The sequence below is a fragment of the Bos mutus genome, chromosome 19 (genome assembly GCF_027580195.1).
Source record: "Bos mutus isolate GX-2022 chromosome 19, NWIPB_WYAK_1.1, whole genome shotgun sequence".
In the NCBI taxonomy this organism is placed as follows: domain Eukaryota; kingdom Metazoa; phylum Chordata; class Mammalia; order Artiodactyla; family Bovidae; genus Bos; species Bos mutus.
In genome coordinates, this window is record NC_091635.1 from 23,968,932 (window position 1) to 23,983,892 (window position 14,961).

Consider the following 14,961-nt stretch of genomic DNA (forward strand, 5'->3'; position numbering starts at 1 on the left):
GAAACATCAGAGAAACCCAATACCAGGACATTCTTTTTTTTCTATTTTAATATAACAAAAGGCAAGGAAGCCTGAGGACAAATGAAGAAGACTAAAGAGACATGAAAAATAAATATAGTACCTAATCTTGACTGCCTCCTATATTGGAGGGTGAGAGGAGAAGACTGCTATAAAGTTCATTATTGGGTCAATGAAAAAAATGGAATGCAGAAGGTAGATTAAATTTATTCAAGTTATGTAAGAGGATATCCTTATTCATTGAAAATACAAAGAGAGAAGAAAGGAGGCAGGGAGAGAAGGAGGGAACAAATGATAAAATGTGAAAATTAATAAGCAGAAACCTCATTTTAAATTGAGTCAGCAGAACAGAAAGGGGAACTCTCACAACCTACCAACAGGTAGAGACTCAACAGGAAGAGACAGCTTTGCATCTCCAATAGGAAGGTTACTAGTTTCCAGCAGAAGGAAGGAAAATTTTCTCCTTGCTCAGAAACAGCCCAGCCAATAAGAAAAAGACTGTCACAATTGAGACAACGAAAAGCCACACTTTTAAATTCCCAGTTCCCTCTAACTCTTTGTTTATGACAGTCCCTTCCAAGTCACCCTTCTCCACTAAAAAAAGAAAGTTCTCTTCCTTGTTCTGCAGACTTGCCTGTGGGTTGCCATAGATTGCTCATCCAGAATTGCAAATCTTTGCTGTTCTCAAGTAAACCCAATTTGCTGATAAAATAACTGGCTATTTTATTGCTTTAGATCAAAAAAGTAAATGGAGCAAATTGTTAGCGGTAGGTGAATTTGAGTAAAGATTACACATCTTCTTTGTACTATCTTTGCAAATTCTCCAAATAAGACTTTTTAAAAAATGTGTCCCCCAAACCCAGACTTTAAGCCCAATCCCTCTTTTAAATTGTTGCATGATCCTGAATGACTCCCTTCCTCTCTCTAGACCTCATTTTCTAGTCCATGTGGTTTCTAAGGTTCTCTCTGACTCTGGCAATCAATGTCCCACAACTCAGGTCGCTTCTAGACAGGGATTTGGAAAGAAGATATCTCCTCTGTCTCTCAGTCCACCAGTTACTTCACAACTTTATCCCACGTGCACACCCGCCCTCTTTCATCAGCCATAAACTTGCCCTTGCCCGTCTCGTCCACCAGCCAGCAGGCCCAGCTACTCTTTCTGAGGGCCTCCAGGTTCAGTTCACAACAAGCACGTGCATTTATCCCCCAAGAAACTACAGCCCCCCAAATGCTTTGCGGCAACCTCTGGGCCTTCAGTACTACCAAAGACTAAAGGTTTTTCAGCGCGGGTCAGCCCCTGCATGGCTTTTTGGGAATTGTAGTTCATCTGCGAAGAGCCTGGGAACAACAGTAAGGCAGCAAGCCACCCTTCCCAGAATGCATAGCGCTCGTCCTCACCAATCCGAAGCGCAGATCTTGGAAGTAGGCGGGGACGTGAAGGAGCTGTCCGGCGCACGCGCTGTCTGTGGCTGGGGAATTCATGTGGAGGTCAGAGTGGAAGCAGGTGAGAAAGCTGGGGAGCGGCTGTGGTCCGCGTTCTGGAGTCCCTGCAGTCCCCCCTCTGCGTTCTCATTCTCCTCAAGTTTGGGCGGGCGGAGTGTGTGCCTGGGTCCGCCTCGTGTCGGAGGGGAAGGGGGTGAGCCTGGGAGGAGCCTGGAGTTGCGTAGAGTGAGGTAGGTGTGTATGGGGGCAGGGTGAGGAATAATCCAGAAGCTATTAGGAATGGAAAGGCCGAGGGGTCAGGACTAGGCGTCCTGATCACGGGAATAGAATAGTTAAGTGCACGGATAGAGATGAAGATACTCAGAAGTTGAGACCTGAGAAAGAGGAGAGGCTGAAGTGGCCGACGACGATGGGGCGGGGAAAGACAAAGTTTAAGTGCAAGAGCAGATTGTAGAGAGGTCAGCTGCGCTCCCGCCCGCCCCGCTTCTGCCTCCACCCCAACCTGTTCCAGGGCTGTTGCTCGCGGTGCAGCTGTTTAGTACCTTTTTGGCCCTGTTATTTCTCGTGATTTGTTGGCCCCAGAACGTCATCCAGGGCCTGCTTCCGTAATAACAGGTCATTCATTCTTAATACCTGATGTTGAGAAACGCTGGTGAGGAGTTAAGCTGTGTCTTCTAGAATTAGACCTCCAGGTTCTAATCCTGGTTGCCTCCTTCATAGCTGCCTGATCTTAGGCTTCTCTTGTAACTTAACTTCTCTTTGTGCTTCAGTTTCCTCATCTGTGTAGTCCTCTACTTCATAGGGGTTGATGTGAAGATTAAATACACCAGTTGCCGTTAGAAGACTCCCTGTTGTAAAGGTTAGCTGCTACTGTTGTTTTGTTCTTGGAATCATGTTCTTTTCTGAATCAAAATCGCACAAGACCAACCCCACAGCCTCTCTTCTGGGGCCTGCAGGTCCAGGAGATGAGAGGCTGTTTTGGTATGGTGCTAAGTTTTCTACGGGTAATCCAGCCCATGACTCCTTCCCATTTTGAACCAATACCCCCAGACGCCATTTCTTAAGTAGTAGAAAAAGAAGCAAGCTGCGGAAAAAGAAGATCAGAGGAATTGATTATACACTTTTACAAGCTGCAGAGTGTTATTTATGAAATGTTTTTCAGTTGAAGGTTTAGAGCTCTCAGGACTGGGGAAATAAATAGCTAGCTTGAGAAATGCAGGTGATGCCTCAGAGAGGGCTTCCTCTGAGGATTGGGGATTGAGTTGTTTTGTTTGTTTTGTTTTGTTTTTACCCCCTTAGGTGTGAGTGAGTCCAGCCAAAGGAGACATGGCTGCCAAAGTGTTTGAGTCCATTGGCAAGTTTGGTCTTGCCTTAGCCGTTGCAGGAGGCGTGGTGAACTCTGCCTTGTATAATGGTGAGGCACTGAGGGGTGGTGGGTCACTGACCTTTGCCAGAGGATTTTCATTGGTCTGCCTAGCCCATGTGACACTCCTGTTGGCAACCACTTGCTGTGAATATATTTGACCAAGAAGGCTCACCTGCTGCCATCCTGCACCATGTGATGGCCTTGTCATCAGAACCTCTGTCCTTGGAGCCTTAGGTTCTCTCAGAGCCTTTCTTTACAAAGAGCCTCCCAACCTAGTTGGGTGTTGCCACCTTCTCTTGTTAAAGTGATGCTGCATCAGTATGTCAGGATTTTGCTGGCCAGTTGAAATGGAGAGTGTGTTCTCTTCTGCCTGTGTGGGGAGTAACTCAGCAAGGGCTTTAGACCTTTGGTGACCTTGATCTGAGCAGAAACTTTTGCTCTGCTCTAGTTGAGTTGTTCCCGAGAAAATATCTTTGAGATGCATTGCCCAGCTTTTATCAGCGTAACCAGGCTTGAAGCTGTCTTTTGGGGACTTCCCTGGCAGTCCAGTGGTTAAGACTCTGTCCTTCCACTGCAGGGGCTCAGGTTTGGTCCCTGGTTGGCGAATTAAGGTCTTGCAGATGGAGTGCTATGGCCAAAAATTAAAAAACAAAACAGCTAGATTTTCTTCCACTTTCCTGTGTGACTTCAGGCAAGTCACCTTCCCCTCCATAGGACTCAGCTTTCTCGTTGGTCAAGCAGCAGGATTGAACTAGTTTATGTCTAAGACCCCTCCTGCTTTGATATTCTCTTAACTTTTCACTGTTGGAAAGCAGCAGTAGATTGACCCATTTCACGCGAGCCTCTGACAGCAGGAGGATTACTTTCAGAGTGAAGATACTGGACCAACTATAAAGTCCAAAAAGGCAGAGACAGAAAGCAGCTGATCAGAAAAGCCTGCTCTGCTTCTGTGGCCCAGCTTTGTACTCTGATCTTTCTGGCCACCCTGCATGGCTAGACTGTATCACCATCATTAATTGCTCTCTGAAATTAGCAAGACAGCTCTATATCCCCTTCAGAGTTTAGAGAAACCAAGCTGTTGGAAAGGAAAAAATGAGGACTTCCAAATTTCAGGATTGCCGTAGGAAGGGTGCTGCTTCTGGGAACTCTGGGTTAAATGGGAACCAGGATGGACTGTGAGTTTTAGAAGGAAGTTTTGGGAGCTGGTTCCTAGGAATGTGTTGGTGGGAGTTCATGGGTGGAGTGGTTAATAATCAGCAGCCAGTTGTTTCAAGGAGGAAGAATGCTGAGAATAGATCCTGTTACCGAAGTCCTTGGGAGGACATGGGACAGAAAGTGATTGCTTTGTTTTGTAGCTGTTAAGAAGCCTCTGGAGTCCTGAAGTGTGGGAAGACAGAGCAAGAGACCTACTATATGAACAGAAAACACCAGGGGTCTTTCAGACGCAATCCTTTCGGTTAAAGGGTGAGGGGATTTTTCTGACCCATTGTTATCCTTCATTCCCAGTGGATGCTGGGCACAGAGCTGTCATCTTTGACCGGTTCCGGGGAGTGCAGGACATTGTCGTAGGAGAAGGGACTCACTTCCTCATCCCTTGGGTACAGAAACCAATTATCTTTGACTGCCGCTCTCGACCACGTAATGTACCAGTAATCACTGGTAGCAAAGGTGAGTCTCATCTGTGGGTCTCAGCTGTGGGATCCAGAATGGGTTGAACTTCCCTAAATATTTTTCCTGAAGAGTTTTATGTGGCTACAGAAAAAGAAATATACAAGCATGCCTGAAGAGATATTATGAGTTCAGTTCCAGACCCCTGCAACAAAGCAAATATTGTAATAAAGCGAGTCACACAAATATTTTTGTTTCGCAGTGCATATAGAAGTTATGTTTATCCCATACTGTATCCTATTACAGGTGCAACAGCTCTATCTCTAAAGAAACAGTGTACATACCATGATTAAAAAATACTTTATGGCTAAAAAATGCTAACCATCATCTGAGCCTTCAGTGAATTATAGTAGTAACATCACAGATCACCATAATGAATGTAATAATATTGGAAAGTTTGGAATATTGTAAGCTACCAAAATGTGACTCAGAGAGACTTTCTTGGTAGTTAAGAATCTGCCTTGAAATGCAAGGGATACCGGTTCGATCCCCAGTCAGTGAAATAGATCCCACAACAAAGGCTGCACGTGAGCCACAACTAGAGAGTCCCCGTATGGCAGCAGCAGATCCCGTGTGCCACGACTAAGACCCAAATCAGCCAAATAAGTATTTTTTAAAATGTGATAGAGACATGAAGTGAGCAGGTGCTGTTAGAAAAATGGTGGTAATAAACTTGCTTGATAAACTGTTGCCCCAGACCTTCCATTTGTAGGAAATACGGTGCATGCGAAGCACAAATAAATGAGGTGTGCCTGTGTATTCAAGATACACACACAACTGTATGAATTTAGAGAAATGAACGGATATATTTCAGTAGTCGCATAGCGATCCAGGTTTTTTTTTTTTTTTTTGCGATCCAGTTTTAAAGAAATCTGAACGTGCCTTTGCTCTCTCTCGGTTGACCCTCCCCACCAGGTCTTGTTCCCCAGGTGACTGTACACTGATCCACCCGTTGTGTTGCCTTCACAGCTGGCTTGCCCTTGCTTCCAGGCCTGTGTTTCCAGCAGTGCTGCTCTCACACTGTTACCTCCTGGGCCAAGGCCCACGTCTCTGAGAGCAACCTGGTGTCTGACATGCCCCCGACTCCCTGGTTGGAACCCGAAATGAATTGCTGTCACGGTTCTTCCCTCCCCATCGTACACACAGAGGTGCATGGCAGTAAATGGAGCGGCAGACGCTGGCTCGGCTGTGACCTTTCTGTGCGGGAGGAGAGGATCGTGTGGATATTGCTGGTCCTCGGAGAATGTTTGCTTTCTGTAGTAGTGTCAGGCTTTGTGCTGGGTGGGAGGGAGGGGTAGTTCAGCGATGAGTAAAGCGGGAGCCTTTAGGAGCTCAGTCTGGCAAGGGAGACAGACGTGGACAGGCGTTAGGAGTGGGGTGTGGTGAATGCAGCATGTAGGGGAGCAGAGGGGAGCTGTGCGGAACGGGCCTCTGTGCTGGTGCTTGAGAGTGAGAAGTGAGTTGGACAGGGGAGGGGACACGGTATTGTCTAATCTGTCCTGTTTCTCCCAACGAGGGAGAGGCCGAGCCTCCTGTAAAGGGTCTGGCCTGCCTACTACATCAGAGGAAATCAACAGTGGGGTGGGGTTCATTAAGAAACGTCTTCAGTTCAGTCGCTCAGTCGTGTCCGACTCTTTGCGACCCCATGAATCGCAGCACACCAGGCCTCCCTGTCCATCACCATCTCCCAGAGTTCACTCAAACTCATGTCCATTGAGTCGGTGATGCCATCCAGCCATCTCATCCTCTGTCGTCCCCTTTTCCTCCTGCCCCCAATTCCTCCCAGCATCAGGGTCTTTTCCAATGAGTCAACTCTTCGCATGAGGTGGCCAAAGTACTGGAGTTTCAGCTTTAGCATCATTCCTTCCAAAGAAATCCCAGGGCTGATCTCCTTTAGAATGGACTGGTTGGATCTCCTTGCAGTCCAAAGGACTCTCAAGAGTCTTCTCCAACACCACAGTTCAAAAGCATAAATTCTTCAACGCTCAGCTTTCTTCACAGTCCAACTCTCACATCCATACATGACCACTGGAAAAGCCATAGCCTTGACTAGACGGACCTTTGTTGGCAAAGTAATGTCTCTGTTTTTCAATATGCTATCTAGGTTGGTCATAACTTTGCTTCTAAGGAGTAACCGTCTTTTAATTTCATGGCTGCAGTCACCATCTGTAGTGATTTTGGAGCCCAAAAAAGAAAGTCTGACACTGTTTCCACTGTTTCCCCATCTATTTGCCGTGAAGTGATGGGACCAGATGCCATGATCTTCATTTTCTGAATGTTGAGCTTTAAGTCAGCTTTTTCACTCTCCTCTTTCACTTTCCTCAAGAGGCTTTTTAGTTCCTCTTCACTTTCTGCCATAAAGGTGGTATCATCTGCATATCTGAGGTTATTGATATTTCTCCCAGCAATCTTGATTCCAGCTTGTGCTTCTTCCAGTCCAGCATTTCTCATGATGTACTCTGCATATAATTTAAATAATTTAACTTAAAGGCCTTAACGAGTGCGTGTGTAACCATTTCCCGCTCTGGTGCCTGGTTCAGAACTCATCTCATGGGCACTTGATCCATATTGTTGATGACTGCAAGCAGTGCCTCAGCCCCAAGCACAACTGGATTGTCAGGGGAAGTTGTAATTTCCTGGGTCCTTTGACCAGTAATGAGAAGCAGCCTCTCAATGAGTCTGATAACCCCTCACCTCTGTTGCATATTTGACAGAATGCCTTTATATCTGTCTCCTCCTTCAGTTTCCCCCAACGTGCCCAGAAGGCAGATGATATCATCCCTGTTCTTACAGATGAGGAAATAAGCTGAGAGAGGCTAAGGCTGTGTAATAAGTAAACATTAGAGTTAAGGCACAGCCAGGCCCTGGACTCTTAGTCCACTGGGCTCACAGTCATCTCTCTGAGGCATACTCCTGCCTTGAGCCACATTGACCTGGCCTTGGAGAGGCCTTATCCTAGAATTCTTGGCATTGGCTTATCTCTTTGCTTAAAATATTCGTTATTCCAGAGATTCCATGGCACCTACTAGACCTATAATCTGAATTTGCTCATGTCAGAGGGCATTCAGGACACAGAAAAGCTGTCATCACCAGAATCCTTTGAGAAGTTATTAGCGCTGGTGCTCTGCTGGGTTCTCTACCAAAGAAACCATGAACCTGTGCACCTCACCTTGAAGGGTTTGTTAATCAGCCACTTTACTTATAAACTGTAGCACATTTGGCATAGGGGAGGTCATAGGAGGCCATGTGATCTGTATTTTTAACTCCAGCATCTGTGCCCTGCCCTCAGATTTACAGAATGTCAACATCACACTGCGCATCCTCTTCCGGCCGGTTGCTAGTCAGCTTCCTCGCATCTTCACCAGCATCGGCGAGGACTACGACGAGCGCGTGCTGCCGTCCATCACTACAGAGATCCTCAAGTCCGTGGTGGTGAGTGAGCAGGGCCTTGTCCTCGAGCCCTGCCCCCAAGAGCACACTCGGTGTCAGGAAGAGCTTGGTGATGACTGGTTGGGATTCTGCTTCTTCGCAATCATGACTGGCTCCTCTGCCTTCCCTTGGAACCAGGCTCGCTTTGATGCTGGAGAACTGATCACCCAGAGAGAGCTGGTCTCCAGACAGGTGAGCGATGACCTCACAGAGCGAGCAGCGACCTTTGGGCTCATCCTGGATGACGTATCCTTGGTAAGGGTCTTGGGGAGCCTGAGGGGTGGGGGTGGGGGTGCCTGGCTCCGTTTCTGGGTAGATACTGTGAGGTCCTACCTTGCACTTTCCTTGATGAAGACTGGAAAACAATGAACCTTCTTAGTGCTGTGAGACAGTCTCCTTGGGTTTATTTTCAGATGAGGATTCTTTTCCCAGCCCTGTGCCACAGGCGTTTCTATTTGATTTTCCGTCCTGCCCAGGTGGTCCCTAGCCACTAGGCTTTTTCCCTTCCCCAGGCTGAGTGTTCCTCGTGGCTCCCAGCAGTATTGTCACGTTTACTTCGTTTGGCGCAGAAACTATCTGTTAGAGACTGGGGAGCAGCTGGCATAGTCTTTTCTCCCAGGCACGGACCTCCCAGCCTGACCCCTGGGACTTTCCTAACACTTAGGGTTTGAAGTACAGTGACGTGATCTCTGAGAACTCCCTGTGAAAGGTGATAGAGTGTAAATGAATGGTTCTGTCCCCCAAAGCCTGGTATGGGGGCATCTCTGAGGCATGAGTTACCCTCTTGAGACTGTGTGGTCTGTGTATTTATACGACATTGAATGCCGCAGTGCAGACAGAAAGCAATACAGGCAGGATAGCATTTCAGATCAGGGAGGGTGAGGGAAAGGGGTCGTGTTTCTGATTCTCTGGGAAAAATCATTTGGAGTGATTTGCTCGGGTAGTGAGGTAGAGCGTTTCCTGTTCCGTTCTGCGCGTCGCTGGGGAAAGGCACCGTTTCCCACTCGGCATCTGTGCAGCTGTTTAAACAGCACCCTGTGCACACCCATGGCTCACCCCAGGGCACTGCCTCCGTGGAGGCATTTGGGTTCCCTCTACTGGCAAGACGCCAGCTGCAGCCACTTGGCCCTGAGACCGGGGCAGTTTCTCAGGCCCTCCCGCTTAGTGTTAATCTAAACACCTTGGCCATGAGAACATAGTAAGTAAAAACCTAAGGAGAACCTTGGCATTTTGCTAAATTTTAACCACATAGTCCATTCTGGGGAAATGCAGGTGGACCACAAGAAAAGGTGTCTAAGAGGTGTGAGGAGAAAATTAGGTTTCATGGGGAGTTTGCTGCCTTCAGCTGGCCCTTCTGGAAAGAAATTTTATTCCTTAATTGCGCACTTCATTTGCAGTGCTCAGGATCATATTTTCTTCCCCAAACTTTGAACAGGAGTCCAGTAATGGAGCAAGCAAGGTAGAACAGCTGCAGTATAAGAGTTAGGAGTGTTGAAAGTCCTGAAAAGACAATGGACTGCAATTTACTCTCCAGAAGAGGGTTTGAGCTGCTTATTTTTTTTTAAAGCAGAGATTGGGAGTGTGGAGGTGGAATGAAACAAGTAGAATTTGATAGCAAAACTCATACTCTTCTCCCCTTTATTCTTCCCGTTTAAAAAAAAGTTAGATAAATAAATTCGGCTTTAGGAGTGCTGAGCTCTGTTCCCATTATTTGCACTTGGTCACTTATGTTACTAGGGAAGACCTATGCATAATCAGAATTTTAAACCTTCACCCTAAGCAATAATCTTTACCTGCTTTCTCTTTCTTTTAAACCCTTTACCAGAAGGACTTGCTCATAAGGAATTCTGTGATTTGCAAAATCATGATTTGGAAGTCTCACTCCTCTTCTTCCTGTTTTGTGATGGAGATGCTGTGAGAAAGCAGTGGACTGGTTAATCTATAAGCGGAGAGCTCACACTCTTGAATCCCTGAGAACCAGCTGTGTGGTTCTCACTCTCAGGGGCTCAGTTTTCCATCTGGTCTCTCTGGGGGCTTTGAGCAGGCATCAAAGGGCCTTGGAAGAGTACTTGTCGGTGCTGGGGGTCCTGGAAGCCACCGTTCTCCTCCCCTGGGGAGGTGGTCACTTGAGCACACACCTTCTGGTCCCCATGGCTGTTTCCTACCTGAGGACAGTGATGAACAGGAGCACTTGGGGCAGCTGAGGATTCTGGGCTGTGAACTCAGTTTGGACACGGATGTGGAGGTGGAAGGGTGTTCTGGCCTCATGTTATCTCCAGCTGTTAGAGCCATTCCTGGCCTCTTCCTCCAGCCACCATGGGGGCTCTGCAGCAGCCCTGTCAAAGCAATTACAATGCCTCATCTTGCTCTCACTCTCTCCCCTTAGACGCATCTGACCTTTGGGAAGGAGTTCACAGAAGCGGTGGAAGCCAAACAGGTGGCTCAGCAGGAAGCAGAGAGGGCCAGATTTGTGGTGGAAAAGGTGAGTGCTCAACCAGATGGCAGGAGCCTCTCTCCCCTTTCTCCTGTGCTCAGCCGCCCCGTTTGCTGGGTGGCCTGGAAATTCATCATATGTCATCTCTTCTTCCGGGATCATCGGAAGGGGATTGAAAAGACTGTACTCCTGCAATTGGTTCCAGAGTCTTTAGGGTCTAGTCAGAGATATGTGAGGTTATGTTCCTAAATCATTGAAGAGTAATTTCATTTCCACGTCCCTAAGATCAAAACTCTCCCACAAATAAAAATGTTTCTTCTGGAATATTTTCAGCTTCACTGAGAAGTTGTTTTTAGCCTTGGTCACACAGTGAAAGCTGACAGCCTAAAGGATCAAACGTTGCACCAGATACACTATTGTCGCTGGATTGTTTTCAAGCACTAAATCCATCCAGATGTGTCAGTGTGCTGGCGTGCAGTGGATTTGCACAGGGCCTGGTCTTTCAGTCTTTGCGAAGGTGTATTTATTTCATGTATCTCCTTCTTCCCACCATTAACACACTTGGATTTTTATTCCTAATCAAGATGCCTTAGTCCTTAGAATCAAACAAAGAAAGATATATGGGTAGACATTTAACTTTAGAGAATATAGACTCCAAGCGGGTGGAGTTGTTTTTTCTTTTTTCTTCCTCTCTCCAGCATCTAGAACATATCAAAACCATGCCTAAGGTAGATACTAGGTATCCGTAAACATTTGTTGAGTGAACAGCCCCAGAGCCTCAGTTGAGCAGCTGTGTGTTAACCTCAGGGAGGCCCTGCACCGCGCTCTCCTCCCACCCTTCTGCAGGTCATGCATTGTAGATAGACGTCTTCCTGTTGATACGAGCTGGGAGAGCCAGGAGGTCTTGTACTGTCTGCCCAAGTTCCTGGTTGGGAACCCCTTCAGCCCACAGTCCAAGGAGCATCCTGTGCCTGCTGCTCCTACTTGGCGGCACTGGTTTTGATGAAAGTCACTTTGACTTGGGCCTGGAGGAAAAGATGAAGGTTGAGTCGACCTTCCTTTCTCTCTTGCTTTCCTTGGCCTGGGATCCTCCAGGCTCAGAGTAGGTGGCTGGCCTCAGTTGCTGTTAATGTTATTGAGGACTTTGAAATAAGACAGCTGTCTATACAGCCAACAGAAATGTGTCTCTATAGTAGTGAGCAGTGGGCATGATGGGGGCAAGGAGGATTGAGTGAACAGTGTTTGTTGAGCCCTTTTGAAGGGAGCGGTGAAATCCCAGAGCTCATTTCAGGACCCAGAGAGGGTGCCTAACACAGGGCTGTTGAGGCTGTAACCCGCCATCCACGCCCCAGAGTGTCATCTTGGTCTCTGCCTCCACCCTTGCAGGCTGAGCAGCAGAAGAAGGCAGCCATCATCTCCGCAGAGGGCGACTCCAAGGCGGCGGAGTTAATTGCCAACTCGCTCGCCACTGCAGGCGACGGCCTGATCGAGCTGCGCAAGCTGGAGGCCGCGGAAGACATCGCGTACCAGCTGTCGCGCTCACGGAACATCACCTACCTGCCCGCCGGGCAGTCGGTGCTCCTCCAGCTGCCCCAGTGAGGCCCACACCTCCTGGGCCAGCTGGACCACAGCCCCGAAGTTGCTCAGCACCACCTTCCTTCTCCTGCCCCAGAAATCACTGTGAAACTTCATGATTGGCTTAAAGTGAAGGAAATAAAAGTAAAATCACTTCAGATCTCTTATTTACTCAATCAGATGAAGCTCTTTGATTCTTCTCATTTCCATCCCCCTTTTTTTTAATTTACCTTCCTACCCAAAATTGCTAAGTGCCTACACAGACAGCTTGGCTCCTGTCTTTGGGGCTGGCTGGCACTCCTGCCCAGGCACTGACAATTGGCAGAAGAAAGGCCGGGCCTTGTGTGTAATGAGCTGGGAGTCAGTGGGAGGCCTGAGTAAACTTGTAGCCTCCAACCAACCCTTCATTCAGGATTTGAGGAAGATGGCACACGCAGATGAATGGTGAACACAGGCCTCGGGTTTCTCCAATGGTTTCTGCACAGACCCAGCTGAAGAGAGGTGCTGGGGTGGGTCAGAGGAAGTGATCCATCTCTTACCATAAAGCTGATGCTCTTTAACTGCGGGACCAGCAGAAGCAGGTGTGTACAAATGGCACGGATTGAAGAATCTGCCTCCGTGAAGGTGGGTGGGCCTGATTTGATTTGCTCTCCCCCCGCCCCAGAGTCCTGGAATGGATTTGAATAGAGAGAGCAGGCCTGGCCCGAGATGAGAGTCCTGTGGCCTTCCTCTCCGCCTCCCACCTTCGTGTCTCAAATACCCGGCGGATTTCCAGCTTGAAGGATTGCATCCGGCCAGAGCTGTACGGGCCTGCCAAAGACGTGTGCATCCAGTGTTCTGGCTCCCTGGTTCAGAGACTGCCCTTCTAGAGGGCTCTGTGCCTATGCCTTGAAGGAAATGACCATGGGAAGACAAATGTGTGTAAACTATTATCAATAAATAACACCCAGACCTTCCAGCTCAGTTGTGTGGGTTTGTTTTGTTTGTTTGTTTGTGGGAGCCATGGGCTCAGGACAGAACATTCCCGCAGTCTGTGTGCACATTTGTATCACCAGAGAGGACAGACTCTCCAGCAGAGCAGGAAATGCTTTGGTTTCAGAAAATGGTTGCCGTGTGCCAGATCCATCTCCAGCCTGAAATTCATCAGTGGTGTCAAGTGAGGGTTATCATGACATGGGTACTCAGGAGGTGAGGTTGGATGGAGCCTTGTTAACTTCCTTTGTTATCTTTGAGTTGGGAGTTGCAGGCGCATTCACCGAAAGAGGGATTGACATAAAATACAGTGTGCCAAGCCCTCGGTGCGCTCTGGTTGGACTGACACAGTAGGTGGCTTCAGGTGCCTTGCCTGGCATGGGACTATATTGCTTATTCTGCTTTACTCTGCTGTGGAAAGGCCTTGGTCTTTGAAGGGCAGGGGGAGAGGGGACAGGATTGAGAAACGAGCTGTGCTGGTCACCCACCTCATCCTTTCGGGAACAGAACGGGAACAACACTGCAGTCAGCACCCACACTGACTGTGCTTTAACCTCTGCTCTCGGTTTAATCCCAGGCTCACCACCTGGCCAAGGAGAGCGGCCTCTTCAGAGGACTCTGCAGGCTGGTCTGTGACCTGGATGCTGCATTTCCTCTCCCGGAGTGATAGGGCCAGCTGTCAGCTGGGAAAGGGGACAGATGCACCGATTCGGGGTGGGCTGGGGACTGAGTTCTCCCGGCACTACACCCCGCTCCCCTTCCAGGGCCCCTCCGTGGGGATGACATCCCTTCCCACCACTGTGAGCGTGCAGACAGGAGTGTGATGGGCCCGTGACCCTCAGCCGAACTTCCCACCAAAACTTCATTCTGATGCTGAGCGAGCCTCGTTCAGCCCATCACCTCACCACCTCCCTGGCATCAGTTATCTCGGAATAACTCTTCCTACTTGTGTTTTTTTGCTGTAAGAGTAGCGAGGCCTGCAAGTGGTGAGGTGCCTGAACTCAAAACACGTGGAAGACTGGAGCAGAAAGAGCTTGACTGCTAAATAGGTTCCAGACCTGCTTCCACTCAGCGGCCTTCCTCCTTTCCTGCTGTTTATTGCTCCGACACCCTTGGGGGGGGGCGGTGCAGGAGGCGCCTCTCTTCCCCAGGCCCTTTTTAAAAGAGCAGCTTGTTTCTTGCATTTGGCAGGAGATTGGATTTCCCACCCAGGTGTGTGAGGGGAGCCCTCCCCAGCTTCTGGGTTCTTTCTGCCTCCAGGTCAGCCCTTCAGCAGCAGGCAGGCCAGTTCCTGCTGATTTTGTCTGTAGCCTCCCTGCCATGGACGGTGCCAGTGGTAACCCGGGGCCTCATTCTGCCTTGACTTCCGCCAAGTAATTCTTTTCACAAATGTTCAAGGGCTGTTAACTGACTGCTTAGCCCCAGCATCCCCTGAAGGCCTCCGGGTTTCTCCAGACACTGCCACAATGGGCTTTTATCAGCTCGGGATTCTCTTGGCCTTGGATCAAAAGCCTTGTCCTGTCCTGTCCAGGGAGGGGGCCAAGCAGGGAGTGTCTTCATCCCTGTCTCCTTTGGTCAGGCTGAATAGTTCGCTTGTTTGGGCCCTGAACTGGGGGAACCAGGAAAGAAGACCCTCAAAGGTTGCTGCATTTTATACAAGTTCTGCTGGTGTAGACCAAAGTGGGAGGAGCTGTGCTGCCCCTCCCATCCCCAGGTGGGTCATTTGAAAGAGAGAGAGACAATAGAATATTGTCCAAGCCTGGTGTAGCAAATGCTCTTCTAATGAGCCAGTGGTCCAGCCATCAGCAGGCAAGAGTGTTTAGGCCCTCCCTGGACCTTTGCCATCTGCTAATACTGTGGGCAAAGCAGCCCGTCGTGACTGAAAATAACCTGGGTGAGACAGTCACAGGAAGCTGTAATTGATGTCCCTGCCTTTCCTGCGCCTCCTGTTCATCCTGCACACTGTTCCAAGCTTCATTTCTCGTTACTAATTTTTATTGGAGTGTAGTCGCTTTACAGTGTTGTAGTTGTTTCTGCTGTATAGCAAAATGAATCA

The 14,961-nt window shown here is 48.6% G+C and overlaps 1 protein-coding gene across 3 annotated transcripts; it reads left to right on the forward strand.

The window, feature by feature from the left end:
• Nucleotides 1-1,433: 1,433 nt before the first annotated feature.
• Nucleotides 1,434-12,891, forward strand: PHB1 (prohibitin 1). Of its 3 annotated transcripts, XM_070389712.1 has the most exons (8): nt 1,489-1,522; nt 2,232-2,320; nt 2,761-2,875; nt 4,334-4,495; nt 7,785-7,927; nt 8,063-8,179; nt 10,311-10,406; nt 11,745-12,891. In XM_070389712.1, the coding sequence occupies exons 3-8, from the start codon at nt 2,788-2,790 to the stop codon at nt 11,955-11,957; spliced, it is 819 nt and encodes a 272-aa protein (XP_070245813.1). In that variant the 5' UTR covers nt 1,489-1,522; nt 2,232-2,320; nt 2,761-2,787; the 3' UTR covers nt 11,958-12,891. The 3 variants fall into 3 exon arrangements, with proteins under 3 accessions (XP_070245812.1, XP_070245813.1, XP_070245814.1); XM_070389711.1 differs by lacking the exon at nt 2,232-2,320 and having other exon boundaries at nt 1,434-1,522; XM_070389713.1 differs by lacking the exons at nt 1,489-1,522; nt 2,232-2,320 and adding an exon at nt 1,542-1,691.
• The last annotated feature ends 2,070 nt before the right edge of the window (nt 12,892-14,961 follow it).

Bases quoted from the DNA above. Each gene is read 5' to 3' on its own strand.
- PHB1 (XM_070389711.1), top strand. From the start codon at position 2,788: ATGGCTGCCAAAGTGTTTGAGTCCATTGGCAAGTTTGGTCTTGCCTTA. The intron at 7,928-8,062 runs GTGAGTGAGCAG...CCTTGGAACCAG, and splicing joins AGATCCTCAAGTCCGTGGTG to GCTCGCTTTGATGCTGGAGA. The intron at 10,407-11,744 runs GTGAGTGCTCAA...CCACCCTTGCAG, and splicing joins CCAGATTTGTGGTGGAAAAG to GCTGAGCAGCAGAAGAAGGC.